Source organism: Myxocyprinus asiaticus, chromosome 40 (assembly GCF_019703515.2).
Source record: "Myxocyprinus asiaticus isolate MX2 ecotype Aquarium Trade chromosome 40, UBuf_Myxa_2, whole genome shotgun sequence".
NCBI lineage: Eukaryota > Metazoa > Chordata > Actinopteri > Cypriniformes > Catostomidae > Myxocyprinus > Myxocyprinus asiaticus.
This window is the reverse complement of record NC_059383.1, coordinates 13793803-13808457: the sequence shown is the minus strand read 5'-3', so window position 1 is coordinate 13808457 and position 14655 is coordinate 13793803. Positions and strand designations below refer to the sequence as shown.

Here is a 14655-nt window from a genome sequence, read left to right as displayed (position 1 = left end):
TGACGGTGGCAAGTAACCAATCACAGTGAGACATGCAAATATTCAGCCAACCGTGACGAGTTACACAAACGCTCCAGACGATTCAAGTAGCCAATCAGCAGCATGGTTAGACGTTCAACTCAACAATGACGCTCGCCAGGTTTAGAGAGAAACCAGCTACAATTCCCACTGAAGCCACTTCCTCCACTACATAAACATAAAAACACACACGAGTTTATTCCAGCTAACTCTACACACTAGAGTTCCTCTTTCAGCGAGTATATATAACATCTGTCAGGCCATTTATTAACGGTTTTTTTTCCGTATGTACGGGGAAAACATGGCTTGGAAAGACTAGCTGTGCTGGATTTAGTGATGTTGATGAAAGCTAAGCTGATCTTTTCTATCGTTTTAGAGCGGAAAAGGATTGAATAAACCGCTCAAGATTATTATTTATGATTATGACTGTATCTACAGTGTAAAGTGTATTGTGAATAGCTGCGTCAGGAGTATCTATTTATTATTGGGAGCTTTTGTGGTTGTTGGATATAATGTGGATTGCTAACTGAATCATTAGCCACCCAGTTACAGGATTCTTCTGTTAGTGAAGTTACTCGGAATCCTCTAAAACCAGGACACCAGATACACTAAGAGGACAGGTAAGTGAAATTAATGATCAAGACACCTAAACATTAGTATGTTTCATCTAGCCACTGTTTTGTTTGCTTCAGTGAGATTACATTATAAGCAAAAAAACAGCTTTGTAAACCAAGTAGTTGGCTAAAAGAGAATCTCTTATTATTATAAACACACTATTAGCTTTCTGTCAAATCTATTAAAACTAGCAATGTCATCATCACCTCATATCAAAATAATGAAGTCCATTTCCACTTAAATTGCAATATGCATTTACATAATCCTATGAAATGGATCTTTGTCTTCTTTTCTTTCTTCAGTGTATTTTTGCAGACACCCATATAATCATGACTGCCATGCGAGTGGATGCTAAAGTGGTCATGCTTGGCAAGGAAAGTGTTGGTAAGACCAGTCTTGTGGAGAGATATGTACACCACCGCTTTCTTGTGGGCCCATATCAAAATGTAAGTCTGAGTTGGAATAGAAAGCTTTTTTACTATTAATATTCACTTTCAAATAGCCCTCCTAAAGCTCTAATCTCTAAATTTAGGGGCGAGAATTTATAGTAAAAAAGGACATTAAAATGTATTTGTTTCTTACCCACACCTATCATATCACTTCTGAAGATACAGATTTAACCACTGGAGTTGTATGGATTACTTTTATGCTGCCTTTATGTGCTTTTTGAAGCTTCAAAGTTCTGGCCACCATTCACTTGCATTGTATGGACCTACAGAGCTGAAATATTCTTCTAAAAATCTTCATTTGTGTTCAGCAGAAGAAATAAAGTCATGCACATATAGGATGGCATAAGGGTGATTAAACAGGGGCATTTATATTTTTGGGTGAACTATTCCTTTAATAGTAAAACCTGTGGTTTTTACGGCCTTGGGTCATGAGCTGGTGACCTTCAAAGATGGTTTGTTCCCACCAAAATAATAAATTTTTGTGTATAATGTCTATTTGGTTATGTTTGGCCCGTTACATTGGAGAGGTTTGACAGGGTATGAGCAATACTTAAGCATGTCACATAAAACCAGCTCCACAGGTAAAGCCACCTTTCTTTAATGTCAGTGGCGTTTGCCATTTTCATGACCTGATGTAATGCAGCTAAGTTTTATGTGTTCACTTGATTGTCATGTTTTTCTCTCAATAAGACTATAGGGGCTGCATTTGTTGCAAAAGCCCTCAATGTTGGTGACAAGGTGGTTACGCTGGGAATATGGGTAAGTGTAGTTACCAAAGGGCCCTTTTTATGTGCTCAAAGATAGACTTCTTGATAGTGACATCATACTTTCTGTTTCATTTCAGGACACTGCTGGGTCTGAACGTTACGAGGCTATGAGCAGAATGTATTACAGAGGAGCCCGTGCTGCCATTGTTTGCTATGGTACATATCCTTTTCCATGGTTCCCAGTCATGAAAAATCTTAAAATGTCAGGGAATAATAATTAAAAAAAAAAGATTTCCAGACCAGAAAGAGACATGGAAATTAATATAAACGTAAAAAGTCATGGAAAAGTCTATAGAAATACTTTAAAGTTGTGCTTTTTTGAGTGCAATCTCTATAAAATCGTAAAAAAAAAAAAAAAAAAAACAACTCTTCTCCAGTAATCAAGAACAACTATACAACTGAAAGTTCATTGGTCAAAAGGTGTGGGAGCCTGGTCGCTTACGATTTGACTGGATGATTAAAAACTTTTTTTTCTAAAGAGATCCAAAGTCCAGTGTGTAGGCCTTCTAACTATTCTAGTGTAGCAGTCAGGTGATTTTGAGCAAGTGAATTGCTCATATGTGCTCACTCTGTACATTTTGCAGTAGTTCCATGTCCTGCTACGCAGTTTATGTGCTTGGATGAAAGAAATTGTGTTTTTTATTTTAACTGTGTGGCTGTCCTTGAAATTTGCTCTTAGACTTGACTGACAGCAGCAGTTTTGGAAGAGCCAGGTTCTGGGTGAAGGAGTTACAGAACTGTGAAGTGGTAAAATGTGCCCACCTTTTCCCACAAAAGAACAAAAGGGTCTCATTCACTAATAATTGCTTAAGTTATGTACTTACAGTATGTGCGCTGAAAAAATTCTTCCGAATTCATAATAGGTGTATATGTGCATATATATATATATATATATATATATATATATATATACATATTTAACACATATTACACACACATGTATATACTAGAGTTGATGCTTTAACATGGCAATTTAGCATGATTAATCAAAATAACGTGTTAAAATAATGAACACAATTATTCATGAAGATCGTAATTTCCTACAATCAGAGCAATTCAAGCTTGAAGTACATTTAACTGTGTTTTTATGAGCCGCATCAGCAGGGGGCAGTCAGTGCACCTCAACATCCTCACAAGCAGCACAGCCACAGAATGAGAGGCGGTCACACAGGACATGTTTTTTTAAAGTTGGATGAAGCACTGTATAATGCAGGGATCTCAAAATGCGATTTTCAGTTTCGACTACTTTTAAATTGACACAGCGTCTTAAAAGTGTGGAGTTTATGATGCTGAAAACCAGTGAGATGCTCCAAAAGCATCCATGTAATGCATATGTACATAGACTGGCAAAAAATAGTATATCATATGGATGAACTCAATTGCCAAATGGATTGCTGTCGACTGTAGGCTTATGTTCAATGACATGGGAATAAAACAAACAATACATTTACTTCTAAAGCCACTTTTGCATTGTCTAATCAATGCTTTACTTGTCTGCCACAGTAAAGCAATATATTTCAATCTGAATTATTAATATAATTACTTATATAATTATTTTAATTATTATGTATTATTTACAATTAACTATCTTTATTTGGGGGCCTTACTCAGTAAATTTTGATATTTGTGAGTAAAGGGATAGTTCACCCAAAAATTAAATTCTCTCAACATTTACTCACCCTCATACCATCCCAGATGTTTGACTTTCTTTCATCTGCAGAAAACCAATGAAGATTTTTAGAAGAATATTTCAGCTTTGTAGGTCCATACAAAGCAAGTGAATGGTGGCCAGAACCTTGAAGCTCCAAAAAGCACATAAAGGCAGCATTAAAGTAATCCATTCGACTCCAGTGGTTAAATCCATGTCTTCAGAATTGAGATGATAGGTGTGGGTGAGAAACAGATCAATATTTAAGTCCTTTTTTCTTTTTTCTTTTTTTTACTAAATCACCATTTTCACTTTAACATTCTTCTTCTTTTGTTTTTAGTGATTCACATTCTTCATGCATATCACCACCTACCAGGCAGGCAGGTGAATTTATAGTAAAAAAGGACTTAAACATTGATATGTTTCTCACCCACATCTACTTTATCGCTTCAGAAGACATGGATTACACCACTGGAGTCGTATGGATTACTTTTATGCTGCCTTTATATGCTTTTTGGAGCTTCAAAGTTCTGGCCACCATTCACTTGTATTTAATGGACCTACAGAGCTGAAATATTCATCTAAAAATCTTTCTTTGTGTTCAGCAGAAGAAAGAAAGTCATACACATCTGAAATGGCATGAGGGTAAGTAAATGTTGAGAGAACTTTTTTGGTGGGAACTATCCCTTTAATTCGATTCATTAATCAGCATGTCATGTAATTAATTTGATTAAAATATTTTTCGATTGACAGCCCTAATATATACATATATATATTTAACACAACTTTACACATTCCATGTTTCGAAGGCCACAGGGAGTCTCTCTGGTTTTCAATTTTATCATAAATTTAGAATAAATTTAAGTGCAAACCTATTAATGATTCATAATTTCGCCCTGAAAATCTTTGTACACAGTCAAAATTACATGCATATTTATGGTTAGTGACTGAGACCTAAACACACATAAATAAACCTCACAAGATGAATCAAACCACGCTTTATGCATACATTATTTAATTCTCAGCACTGCAAGATTTATTTGTGTGGTACCAAGAGTGACCTTATTGAAGCAGACAGAAGTATGCGGCAAGTAGACTACCATGATGTGCAAGACTTTGCAGATGGTAAGCACATATTAAGCTTCTTGTGTTCATCTGTATAGAACTATTTCAATCTTTATATAACTACAATTATAGCTACAAAACCTTCCACTTCAGAAATAGGTGCACAACATTTTGAGACCTCAAGCAAATCAGGAAAAAATGTTGGTAAGTGATACTTCAAATTATCAGCTCCATAGAGCACTACAGATGTGTAACACACGGTTAGATACTGAGAGGTTTCACTTCTTGAATTTGTTGTATTTTTTTATACAGATGAGGTATTTCAGAAGGTCGCAGAGGACTACGGTAACTGTGCTCTGGAATTCATGCAAGGTGGGAACTTGTCAGACTGCCAAACTTTGAAAATTCACAACCAGTGTGTAATAGTAGGATTAGGACATCTTCAGTATTCCATCCAGACTTTCCACTTCCCTCTTTATGCTTTGTATCTGTAGCACATGGTGCAAGGCTTTTTATGCCAATTTATCTGCTAAGAAATGTGCCATTCTCTTAATAATTGTTACTTGATAGATAGATAGATAGATAGATAAAGATCTTTAGAAGAATATCTCAGCTCTGTAGGTCCATACAATGCAAGTGAATGGTGACCAAAACTTTGAATCTCCAAAAAGCACATAATGGCAGCATAAAAGTAATCTATATGACTCCAGTGGTTTAATCCATGTCTTCTGAAGCGATCCAATCAGTTTTGGGTGAGAACAGACCAAAATATAACTCCTTTTTCACTGTACATCTTGCCATTGCAGTCTCTTGGCACAATCATGATTTCAAGCTCGATTGCACTTTCTAGTGCTTGACGCATACACAGAATGCTAGATGGCGCTAGGAAATGTAATCGAGCTTGAAACCATTATCGCCAAGTTGACTGCTGATGTGATGATTTATAGTGAAAAAAGGAGTTATATTTTGGTCTGTTCTCACCCAGAACTGATTGGATCGCTTCAGAAGACATGGATTAACCACTGGAGTCATATAGATTATTTTATGCTGCCTTTATGTGCTTTTTGGAGATTCAAAGTTTTGGTCACCATTCACTTGCATTGTATGGACCTACAGAGCTGAAATATTCTTCTGCAGAACACAAACAAAGATTTTTAGAAGAAAGAAAGTCATAAACATCTGGGATGAGAGAATTGTAATTTGATGAGAGAATTGTAAATGATGAGAGAATTTTAATATTTGGGAGAACTATTCATTTAATTCTGAGAAAGGCTCCAGCATCCTTTGTTTGCAGATGAAACTTGGTTTGATATTTTATTATCTATGCAAATATTGACAAATGTGTCCAAATACATTTTGGAGCCACTGTATATGACCTGACTAGGTTCTTTGTATTGTGTCATCCTCACAGGGGAGAAGGGAGTGGACCTGGGACAAAAGAAGGACTCTTATTTTGACAACTGCTGCCATAACTGACCTATCGCTGCAAAAAAACTGCTGCATCATATGGTCTTTTTTGGAATGACTGGAGGCTTGCTGTCTTTTACACCCCTCAAGGCATCAACTAGAGTGTCCTGCTAATGTTTTGCTCATATCTCTCTTTTTTTTTTGGTTTTTTTTTGCTGTGCAGTATGTTGAGATCAAGCTGTATGAAGAAGATAAAGGATTCTACTTTTCTTGTTCTGAACACTTTTTCTTTTAAGAATACTTTCTGAACCTGAGAATGTTGACTCAAGCAAATATCAACAATGCATGGCAATCCATTTGACCAAAAAGAGGAAACCGCACAAAGAAGCGTGACCAAGGGAAAGATGCCATTGCATGGTGATGATTGTTGCCAATGTTCCCAAAGGCCACTGCTTTCACCCAAACAATGCCTTGACTGATTTGAATCATCTTTTTTTTAAATTATATATATATAATTTAAAGTGTTTTCATTTTAGCGGTCTTTGGATTTTGAGCATCATAATGTTTACACAAATGTTCATTTGTCTTTATTTTGATCTATGAACAGTTTTGTTTCATATAAATATAAGCCCATCACTTTGCCACACTAAGCTGGAGTGGTTTAAGTTGCAGTTTTCATAAATCTGAGAACAGTTGAACTATTGTTGTCATAATGGTAAAGGTTTGGATATTGAATGGGGTGGATAATTACTGATATAACTTTCCACCATTTTAAACTAGAAGATTAGTAAAGCTCGTACCACCAGAAGAAAAGCTGTTATAAGCTCATAAGGTAACACTTTACAATAAGGTTTGTTTAGTTAACATTAGTAAATGAATTAGGTGTCATGAAAATGACAATGAACAATATTTGTTTTACAGCATTTATTAATCTAGGTAAAATGTTAATTTATAAATATATATTATATAAATATATATATTCATAATGCAATAACCTGTGTTAACATATACATCTTTTAATGTTAAAAATGTATTAATAGATATTATGTAAGTGTTGTTCATTGTTTATTCATGTAAACTAATGCAGTTAACTAATATTAACAAAAACAACCTTATTTTAAAAGTGATACCGCTCATAATTATACAACCTAAGAAAATAATACCATTGAAGATACAGCAATGACCCCCTGCCCTGACACGTGTAATGTGTCATTTTTAACCATTCAAACATCATGATGTTCTGTGAATCAATTTTTGAAAGCATGTGCATAAATGCTGCCTGTCTGATGCACCTTTAAATTTGAGAATGTTTGCCGTGTTGGATAATCAAGCCAAAAGTTTAGTGTGTAGTGTTGTCCCTTATTTGCAATTGACTGTTTGACGTCGTAGAACTTGTGTCGAGTTCCACAAAAAACAAATGGACTGGCAGTATGAAGAATGTGATCTTAATGTTTACAATGTATTTTAAAATTTCATTTTACTGCAGTTTTGATAAGATGTTGTAAACTGGGACACTGTCAGTTATAAACATTTTTGTGCTTGTGAAATCTTTGTAATACAGCCTTAGTTTGCTTAGTTTATACTGTGCCTGTATTAAATAGTACTCAAAGAGGCCTGTAGCTAAAGATATTGTTCTCTTTGTGAAAAATTGCATACTTAATGCAAACTTGTTGTGAGAGATTTTGAAATTGTGCCATTTTAGCAGGCCCCTATTTTGAGTTCATTTGTTACATTTCAATGTAAATTCCATGAAAACTACAGTGATCGTAATCACAATATATTCCAAGTTTACACGGCTAATGTTGTAACTTTTTGAAACACCCAAAACATCTATGGGAACTTTAACAATTATTTAATTTACTGTTTGATTAAATAAGAGATGTATGTTACCAGTTAGGTAACAATTTACAATAAGGTTGTTTCTGTAAACATGAGTTAACTACATTAGTTAACATGAACTAACAATGAAAAAATTTTTCAGCACATTAATCATGGTTAATGTTCATTTCAACACATACTAATAAATTTTTTAATTAAAAGTTGTACATGTTCAGTTAATGCATTATGAACTAACAGTGAACAATTGTATTTTCATAAATAATCACTAACAACACTGTAAAACATATTGTTCATTATTAGTTAATAATCCCTAATGCATTAACTAACGTTAGCAAACAGAACCTTATTGTAAAGTGTTACCAATGATGCCATAAAAAGAAGCAGACCTAAGTAATTTTTTGACCAGATATGGAATTTATGGGTAAAATATCAAACCAAGAAACTCTGTACTGATTACCACATGAAAATGGTTTGTGGTTGGTTCACTTAACTTTAAATCACCTTGAGTGTGCATGTGTTAATATTGTAAAAATGAAATGCTGAGGAGTAATCACTATAGTTTTCCTTTTAAGATGGGCTTTCTCACCAACATGAGAACATAAGCAATGCTGTCTATCACATCGGAGGAATGGATTTCATTTAAATGATTACAGATATCATCTTGAAGCAAATCTGTACATTAGTAAAACCTTTTTGGGCCCTCAGTAAGATGACTGAAGCTGCTGTGGAACCTGCTATCTATATTTTCTATAACAGTATATACTGAAAATAAAAAAAAGTCTTTGTAAAATGTCAAATCTGAATGTTGTATTGTTTAAACTTGGCTGGTGAAAAGTTCTGCTTGCATTTGATAAATGTGATCTACTGGACAACAAATGCAAATATACTTCAAAAACAGTACAGACAGCAGAAATAATTAATACAAATAATTAACTTGTTAATAAATAATTAAATAATAGTCATTGAGGCAACAATTTACAGTAAGGTTGTATTCATAAACATTTGTTTACTACATTAGATAACATGAACTAACAATTAACAATACTTTTACAGCACTTATTAATCTTGGTTAATGTTTATGATATACTAATACATTTTTAACATAAGTTCTATACTGTATGTTACCATTAGTGAATGCATCATGAACTAACATAAATTAACAATGAACATTGACAAAGATAAATAAATGCTGTAAAAGCATGTTGTTCATTGTTTTTTTATGATACCGAATGCATTAAATGTTAACAAACAGAACCTCATTATAAAGTGTTACCTAATAATTAATAGTCAAACAGTAATAATTTTTCCCGAGGCAAAAAGCACAAACATTTTGTACTGTTGTTTATTCTGTACAAAGCACTACAGCACACTTAAAATCTCAATCATGGCAGCAGATATTTGCCTTTTTGCCTGATATTCTGTGAATACCCTAAAATGGAATGATTCTTAGAGCAGCGTTAAACCATCAAGTGCAATAACATACATGAACACAGTAAAAAAGTTGAAATGCTGTGCAACATTTAGAACACGTCGGCCTGTTAGATTGGAGAGGTCAGGAAAAAACAGAAGAGCAAATTCAGGAGTGTTAACATGCAGATAAGCAACAAGCCCACATCATTTGTCATATAAATTAACTTTACAGACGACTAGTCCATTTGCAAATATTAGTGTTTTACATCTATAATAGTTGCAGTCTCAGTTCACATTTTATGTTGAACAACATTCACAATATCAGCTCTTAAGGATATTGCCAGATTTGAAGCCAAATACTTGACTTGGAGTGCTTGTAAAGCGGCTCGCAATGTCACATTCTCCTTTATAGCTTTGATGTATAAAAACCCCCAGTATAAAACAAATGGGTTTAATCCTTTTGCCTATCTGCCCAATCCATTAATGATGACATTATTCAATAACTGACTTTAGCAGATCTAACGTTGAAGATTCAAGGCATAATGGAGTTCGATCTGAAAAGATGTTGAATATTTGGATGTCAAAGAATTTTCAAATAGGATTATGTGTCTTTAGAGGATGTGGTAAATCAAAACATATCGTATCATTTTATCAATTCCTATCAAAATTGACTGGACTCTTAAAGAAATAGTTCTCCCAAAAATGAAAATGCTCTCATCATTTACTCACCCTCATTCCATCCCACATGTGCATGACTTTTTTTTCATCTGCAGAACACAAACAAAGATTTTTAGAAGAATATTTCAGTTCTGTTGGTCAATACAATGCAAGAACTTTGAAGCTCAAAAAGCACATAAAGGCAGCATAAAAGTAATCCATAGGATTCCAGTAGTTAAATCCATGTCTTCAGAAGTGAGATGAAAGGTGTGGGTGAGAAACAGAACAATAATTAAGTCCTTTTTTCCTATCAATCTCTACTTTCAGAATCTTCTATTGTTTTTGCATTCTTCGTGCATATCGCCACCTACTGGTCAGGGAGGAGAATTTATAATAAAAAAGGACTTGATCTGTTTTTCAGATCTTCTGAAGATTGAGGTTTAACCACTGGAGACGTATGGATTACTTTTATAATCCCTTTATGTGTTTTCTTGAGCTTCAAAGTTCTGGCCACCATTCACTTGCGTTGTATGGACCAACAGAGCTGAGACATTCTTTGTTTGTGTTCAGCAGAAGAAAGAAAGACATACACATCTGGGATGGCATGAGGGTGAATAAAAGGGTGAACTATTCCTTTAATGGAGCTGAACCACTTATTGACAAGCAAAATTGACTCTACTTACCTTATTAAGGTGTGTAACATCTGCTCACAGAGCAAATGTACAGCACAAACGTGTTTTGTTTAATATTCTCTTTCCACATAAACTTCACAACAATACTCCTCTTCATTTTTTGTTTGTGATGTTCAGAGTATTTCACTAGTCTTGTACGTGTGTGTGCAATGCCAGTTGTCTGCAAATAAATAATTCCTGAAGACACAATGCTGGGCGCAATCCCATGTTTTAAACTGGTGATGAAGATGGTCTTGGATGTGGATACTGTCCAATCAAAGTTTCTGAATTGTACCTGTGCTGCACGGAAATACAGTTATTAAAATCAATGATCTTCCAAATTTCCAGTCTCATTTAATCTCATAAGAGATTATCTTCAACTAAATTTACTAATGGACCTCAAAGTGCAGAATTTCAGAACAAGGCATCTAATAGCTTTTACTGTTTCCACCAGGTGGCCAGACAACAAGAGCATGGCTATAACATAGTTTGATAATCCGAAGAAACCCCAAGCCAGCTAGCTTCAATACTTAATAGATTAAACCCTCATCTGAAATTGTTCCAGATTTCCATCAGGTATGTTCTTCTTGCCCTTACAATCCCTTTCTAATTCCATCAAATCCTCCTCCTCTTCTTCATGTTCTTCTCCATAGGGAGAAATGGGTGAATATGCACAGTTCAGAGATATGTTAAACATTGGAGGGCTGCTGGAGGGGTCAAAGGAGATCTGAGGAGCTACTTCAGGGTGTGAGACAGACTCTGGGATAGATATAGTGTTTAGAGGTGTGGATTTAGGGTTGGCCACACTGATAAGGTTGATAGGGTACGTGGTGGTGTGTTCCGACGCATATTCCCGGATCTCGCCAGGCTCCAGGGGCTCAGGGCCACAGGGGTCGTGCTCGCTGCATGACAAGCGCCCATCCAGTTTGGATATGAAGAGCATGCCGTCCCGATGTTCTACGCAGTAGGAGCTAGGGCACATCTCGCAGAAGGAAGCCGCCTCCTTGCCACACAAGTCACACTGATGCCAGGGACACTCCCAACGGCCTGAAATGCAAACTGATGGTTAAATCTCTTCTTAAATGAAAACACATTGCTTTCATAGCTATACTAAAACATAACTAAAAGTCATTAGAACACTTGTCTCCAAGAGTCAGACTAGGCATCAAGAATGGTCAATATCGGTGTTGGGGAGTAACTAACTAAAAATACCAACACTACTAACGTAACTACATTTTTCAGTAGCTTGACAGCAGCTCAGCTGTTTTCAAAACAGTGTAGCTTTTCCAGTAGCAGTACAGTATACTTTTTCCAACGAGTAGCCATGTCACAAAACGCTACATCTGTCGTATTCCACCGAGGGAGTAATCAATTCACCAATTCTTATTTGTTTTTTTTGTTGTTTTTTTTAGCAAAAGGGAAGTCAATTCATTTTAGTAAATTGGTTTGTTCGGACAGTTCTTGTAAATGAATAAGTTCAAATAAATGATTCCCTGATTAATTTGCTTTTTTGTCAATTTTTGAAGTGAAATATTGAAATATTGAGTTAATTGCAGTTGTTTATCACTATGTACTCAACTCAGTTATATAAAATGTGTTTTCTAGTTTTATTTAGTGTATACATTTATGTTCAATTTAATGTTGTGACACTAAACTTTGTTTTTGAGCCTGTTTTAAATCAGATCAGTATTTATGTGGTACAAAAGCAACAATGATCTTTTTAATATATAACTATATTTAAGATGATTTTATAAATATATCTATATTTATAGTTCATATATCTACGTATATTTATATTGACTAAACTATATAACTATATTTAATGACCTTAATAGACCTGATTGCAAAATTATATAATATAATCTGATAGTTCTATATTTAAAAAGATTTTCTTCCTTAAACAGCTTCAATATAATTAGCTACTTTTTGTTAGTAGCTTGCAGTGTAGCTAACTAAAGGTTTAATGGAGTTGCTTGACTGTTAAAGTTGTGCAAGGTAAGGCAAGTTTATTTATATAGCACATTTCATACACAGTGGTAATTCAAAGTGGTAAAAGAGGAGTTATATTTTGGTCTGTTCTCACACAAAATCGATTAGATCGCTTCAGAAGACATGGATTAAACCACTGGAGTCTTATGGATTACGTTTATGCTGCCTTTATGTGCTTTTTGGAGCTTCAAAGTTCTGGTCACCATTCACTTGCATTGTATGGACCAACAGAGCTGAAATCTTCTTCTAAAAATCTTAATTTGTGTTCAGTAGAAGGAAGACAGTCATACACATCTGGGATGGCATGAGGGTGAGTAAATGATGAGAGAATTTTCATTTTTGGGTGAACTATCCCTTTAAGTTATGAGTAGCTTGCAGCATGGTAAACTACAGTTTCAAAGTAGCTTCCCCAACACTGGTCAATATTGCAGCTCATTCTGACCAAGAACTGCCCACTTTTGAAGGGTTGTCTGACCAACTATATAAAACAACCTGTGCACCCAGACTCCCAGGAGTTTGAGCCCAGCCAATCAAATTGGAACTGGCTATTTTAGCCCAAGTCCACACTAAAACGTTCCGTGCCTTTTCCGTTTCATAACCTGTGGTACTAGAGAGTGTTTCTGAAAGTCTCAGTGTTTGGTGGACGAAAATGCCATTCCAGTGTGGATGAGAGGCAGCAAAATCAATGCAATTTCATTGGAAAACATATTAGTGTGGACGTGGCATATTTAGCTCTTGCCGTTCTTGGGCGCAATATGCATCAAACAGTCACTGAACATCCTGTAGGTGGCAGTCAAAATGCCGTCTGTGGCCGAGACTACTAGAAAACTGACCTGCGGGTCTCTTGGTGAGATTGAGGCAGTCTGCGTGGTAAACCTTCGGACAGCCTGGCCTCTTGCAAGTCACAATCTGTCCTCCATCTCCACAGCTAAAACACTCATCCTCACGCTCCTTGACCACTTCCTGCTGGGATTTGCGCTTCATCTGAGACTTCTTCTTTAGTTTACGGCCCTTCTCATCTGATGGGGGGTTATTCTGACAGACAAAGAGACAATTGCATCAACTAATCACTATTAAAGGAGAAAGAATCAATGAATTTGTAAAATTTAAGGATCATCTCACTTTGGGCCTCACTCCCAGGAATCCACTGCAATTAGATGCACCGCACTTGCACACCGTCTTCCCATTACCCAGACACTCAAGATTATAGTTGAATGTTAACTCTGTGCCTTTAAAGAAAAATTCAGCACATCAATGTGCTTGCAAGAGCGGTTTAAATGCAAAGTGTGTGCTATAATATTTTTGAAATAAAAAAAGATTTGACTTACCAGCAGGGATATCTGTAAGTGAAAAAAGCCCAACACGTGTGTCACCGTTGACTGTCCATTTTTGGGTCTCGCAATTCGGCTGGCAACTGTGGTTCATGAAACGGGCTTCATTTCCCTTGGGTCCGGCATCAATAATTCGATCCTAACAGAATTCAAAGAATTTAAAGACTGACAAAGAAATATATTACAGGCATAGTTCACCCATAATTGAAAATTCAACCATAATTTGCTCACCCTCTTGCTGTTCCAATCCTGTATGACTTACTTTCTTCCCTGGAGCACAAAAAGAGATGAAAGGCAAAATGTTAGCCTCAGTCACCATTCTCTTTCATTGCATCTTTTTTCCCCATACAATAAAGGTGAATGGCGACTGAGGTGGCCTAACATTACCTTTTGTGCTCCATGGAGGAAAGAAAGTAAAGTTTGGAACAACATGAGGGGCTCTATATTTGTGAGTGTGCAAAGCAGAGCATTACATGCAATGACTGTGCGCTATGTCTTATCACATTTTCGTGAGAGCACTAATTCTAAGTGCAATTTTCTTGCCAATGCAAAGTGCAAGTGGCTGTTTTGGGAGTGTTTGCACTTTCTGTGGGTGTATGCGCGCAAACTGTGGGTGTATGTGTGTTAAAGAAGTGGCGCAAAGCACAATTTGCTATTTTCCTGAGAAATACAGTAGGTTATCACGCTAAGGCGTTTCAAAAGCAGGTCTGTTTTCAGCACAAAGTCCAAACTCAGTTCCTGCATTTGCAGTTTGGAGATTTCACCAGCAGGTGGTAATAACATTCATGT

The 14655-nt window shown here is 35.8% G+C and overlaps 2 protein-coding genes across 2 annotated transcripts in view; one reads left to right on the top strand and one right to left on the bottom strand.

Moving 5' to 3' along the window:
* Positions 1-139: 139 nt before the first annotated feature.
* On the top strand, positions 140-8605 carry LOC127431032 (ras-related protein Rab-24-like). Its single transcript, XM_051681228.1, has 9 exons — positions 140-638; positions 936-1079; positions 1773-1841; positions 1927-2005; positions 2529-2596; positions 4523-4622; positions 4716-4766; positions 4875-4934; positions 5974-8605. Exons 2-9 carry the CDS (start codon positions 963-965, stop codon positions 6036-6038), a joined length of 609 nt encoding a protein of 202 aa, XP_051537188.1. The 5' UTR covers positions 140-638; positions 936-962; the 3' UTR covers positions 6039-8605.
* A 133-nt stretch (positions 8606-8738) lies between these two features.
* Positions 8739-14655, bottom strand: part of LOC127431017 (histone-lysine N-methyltransferase NSD2-like) — a 37482-nt gene continuing 31565 nt past the window's right edge. Inside the window, exons 19-22 of the mRNA XM_051681196.1 lie at positions 13864-14005; positions 13658-13764; positions 13369-13570; positions 8739-11593 (exon numbers count right to left, since the gene is read on the bottom strand). Of these exons, the coding sequence (XP_051537156.1) occupies positions 11085-11593; positions 13369-13570; positions 13658-13764; positions 13864-14005 (960 nt within the window). The 3' untranslated portion in view covers positions 8739-11084. The remainder of the gene's footprint in view (positions 11594-13368; positions 13571-13657; positions 13765-13863; positions 14006-14655) is intronic.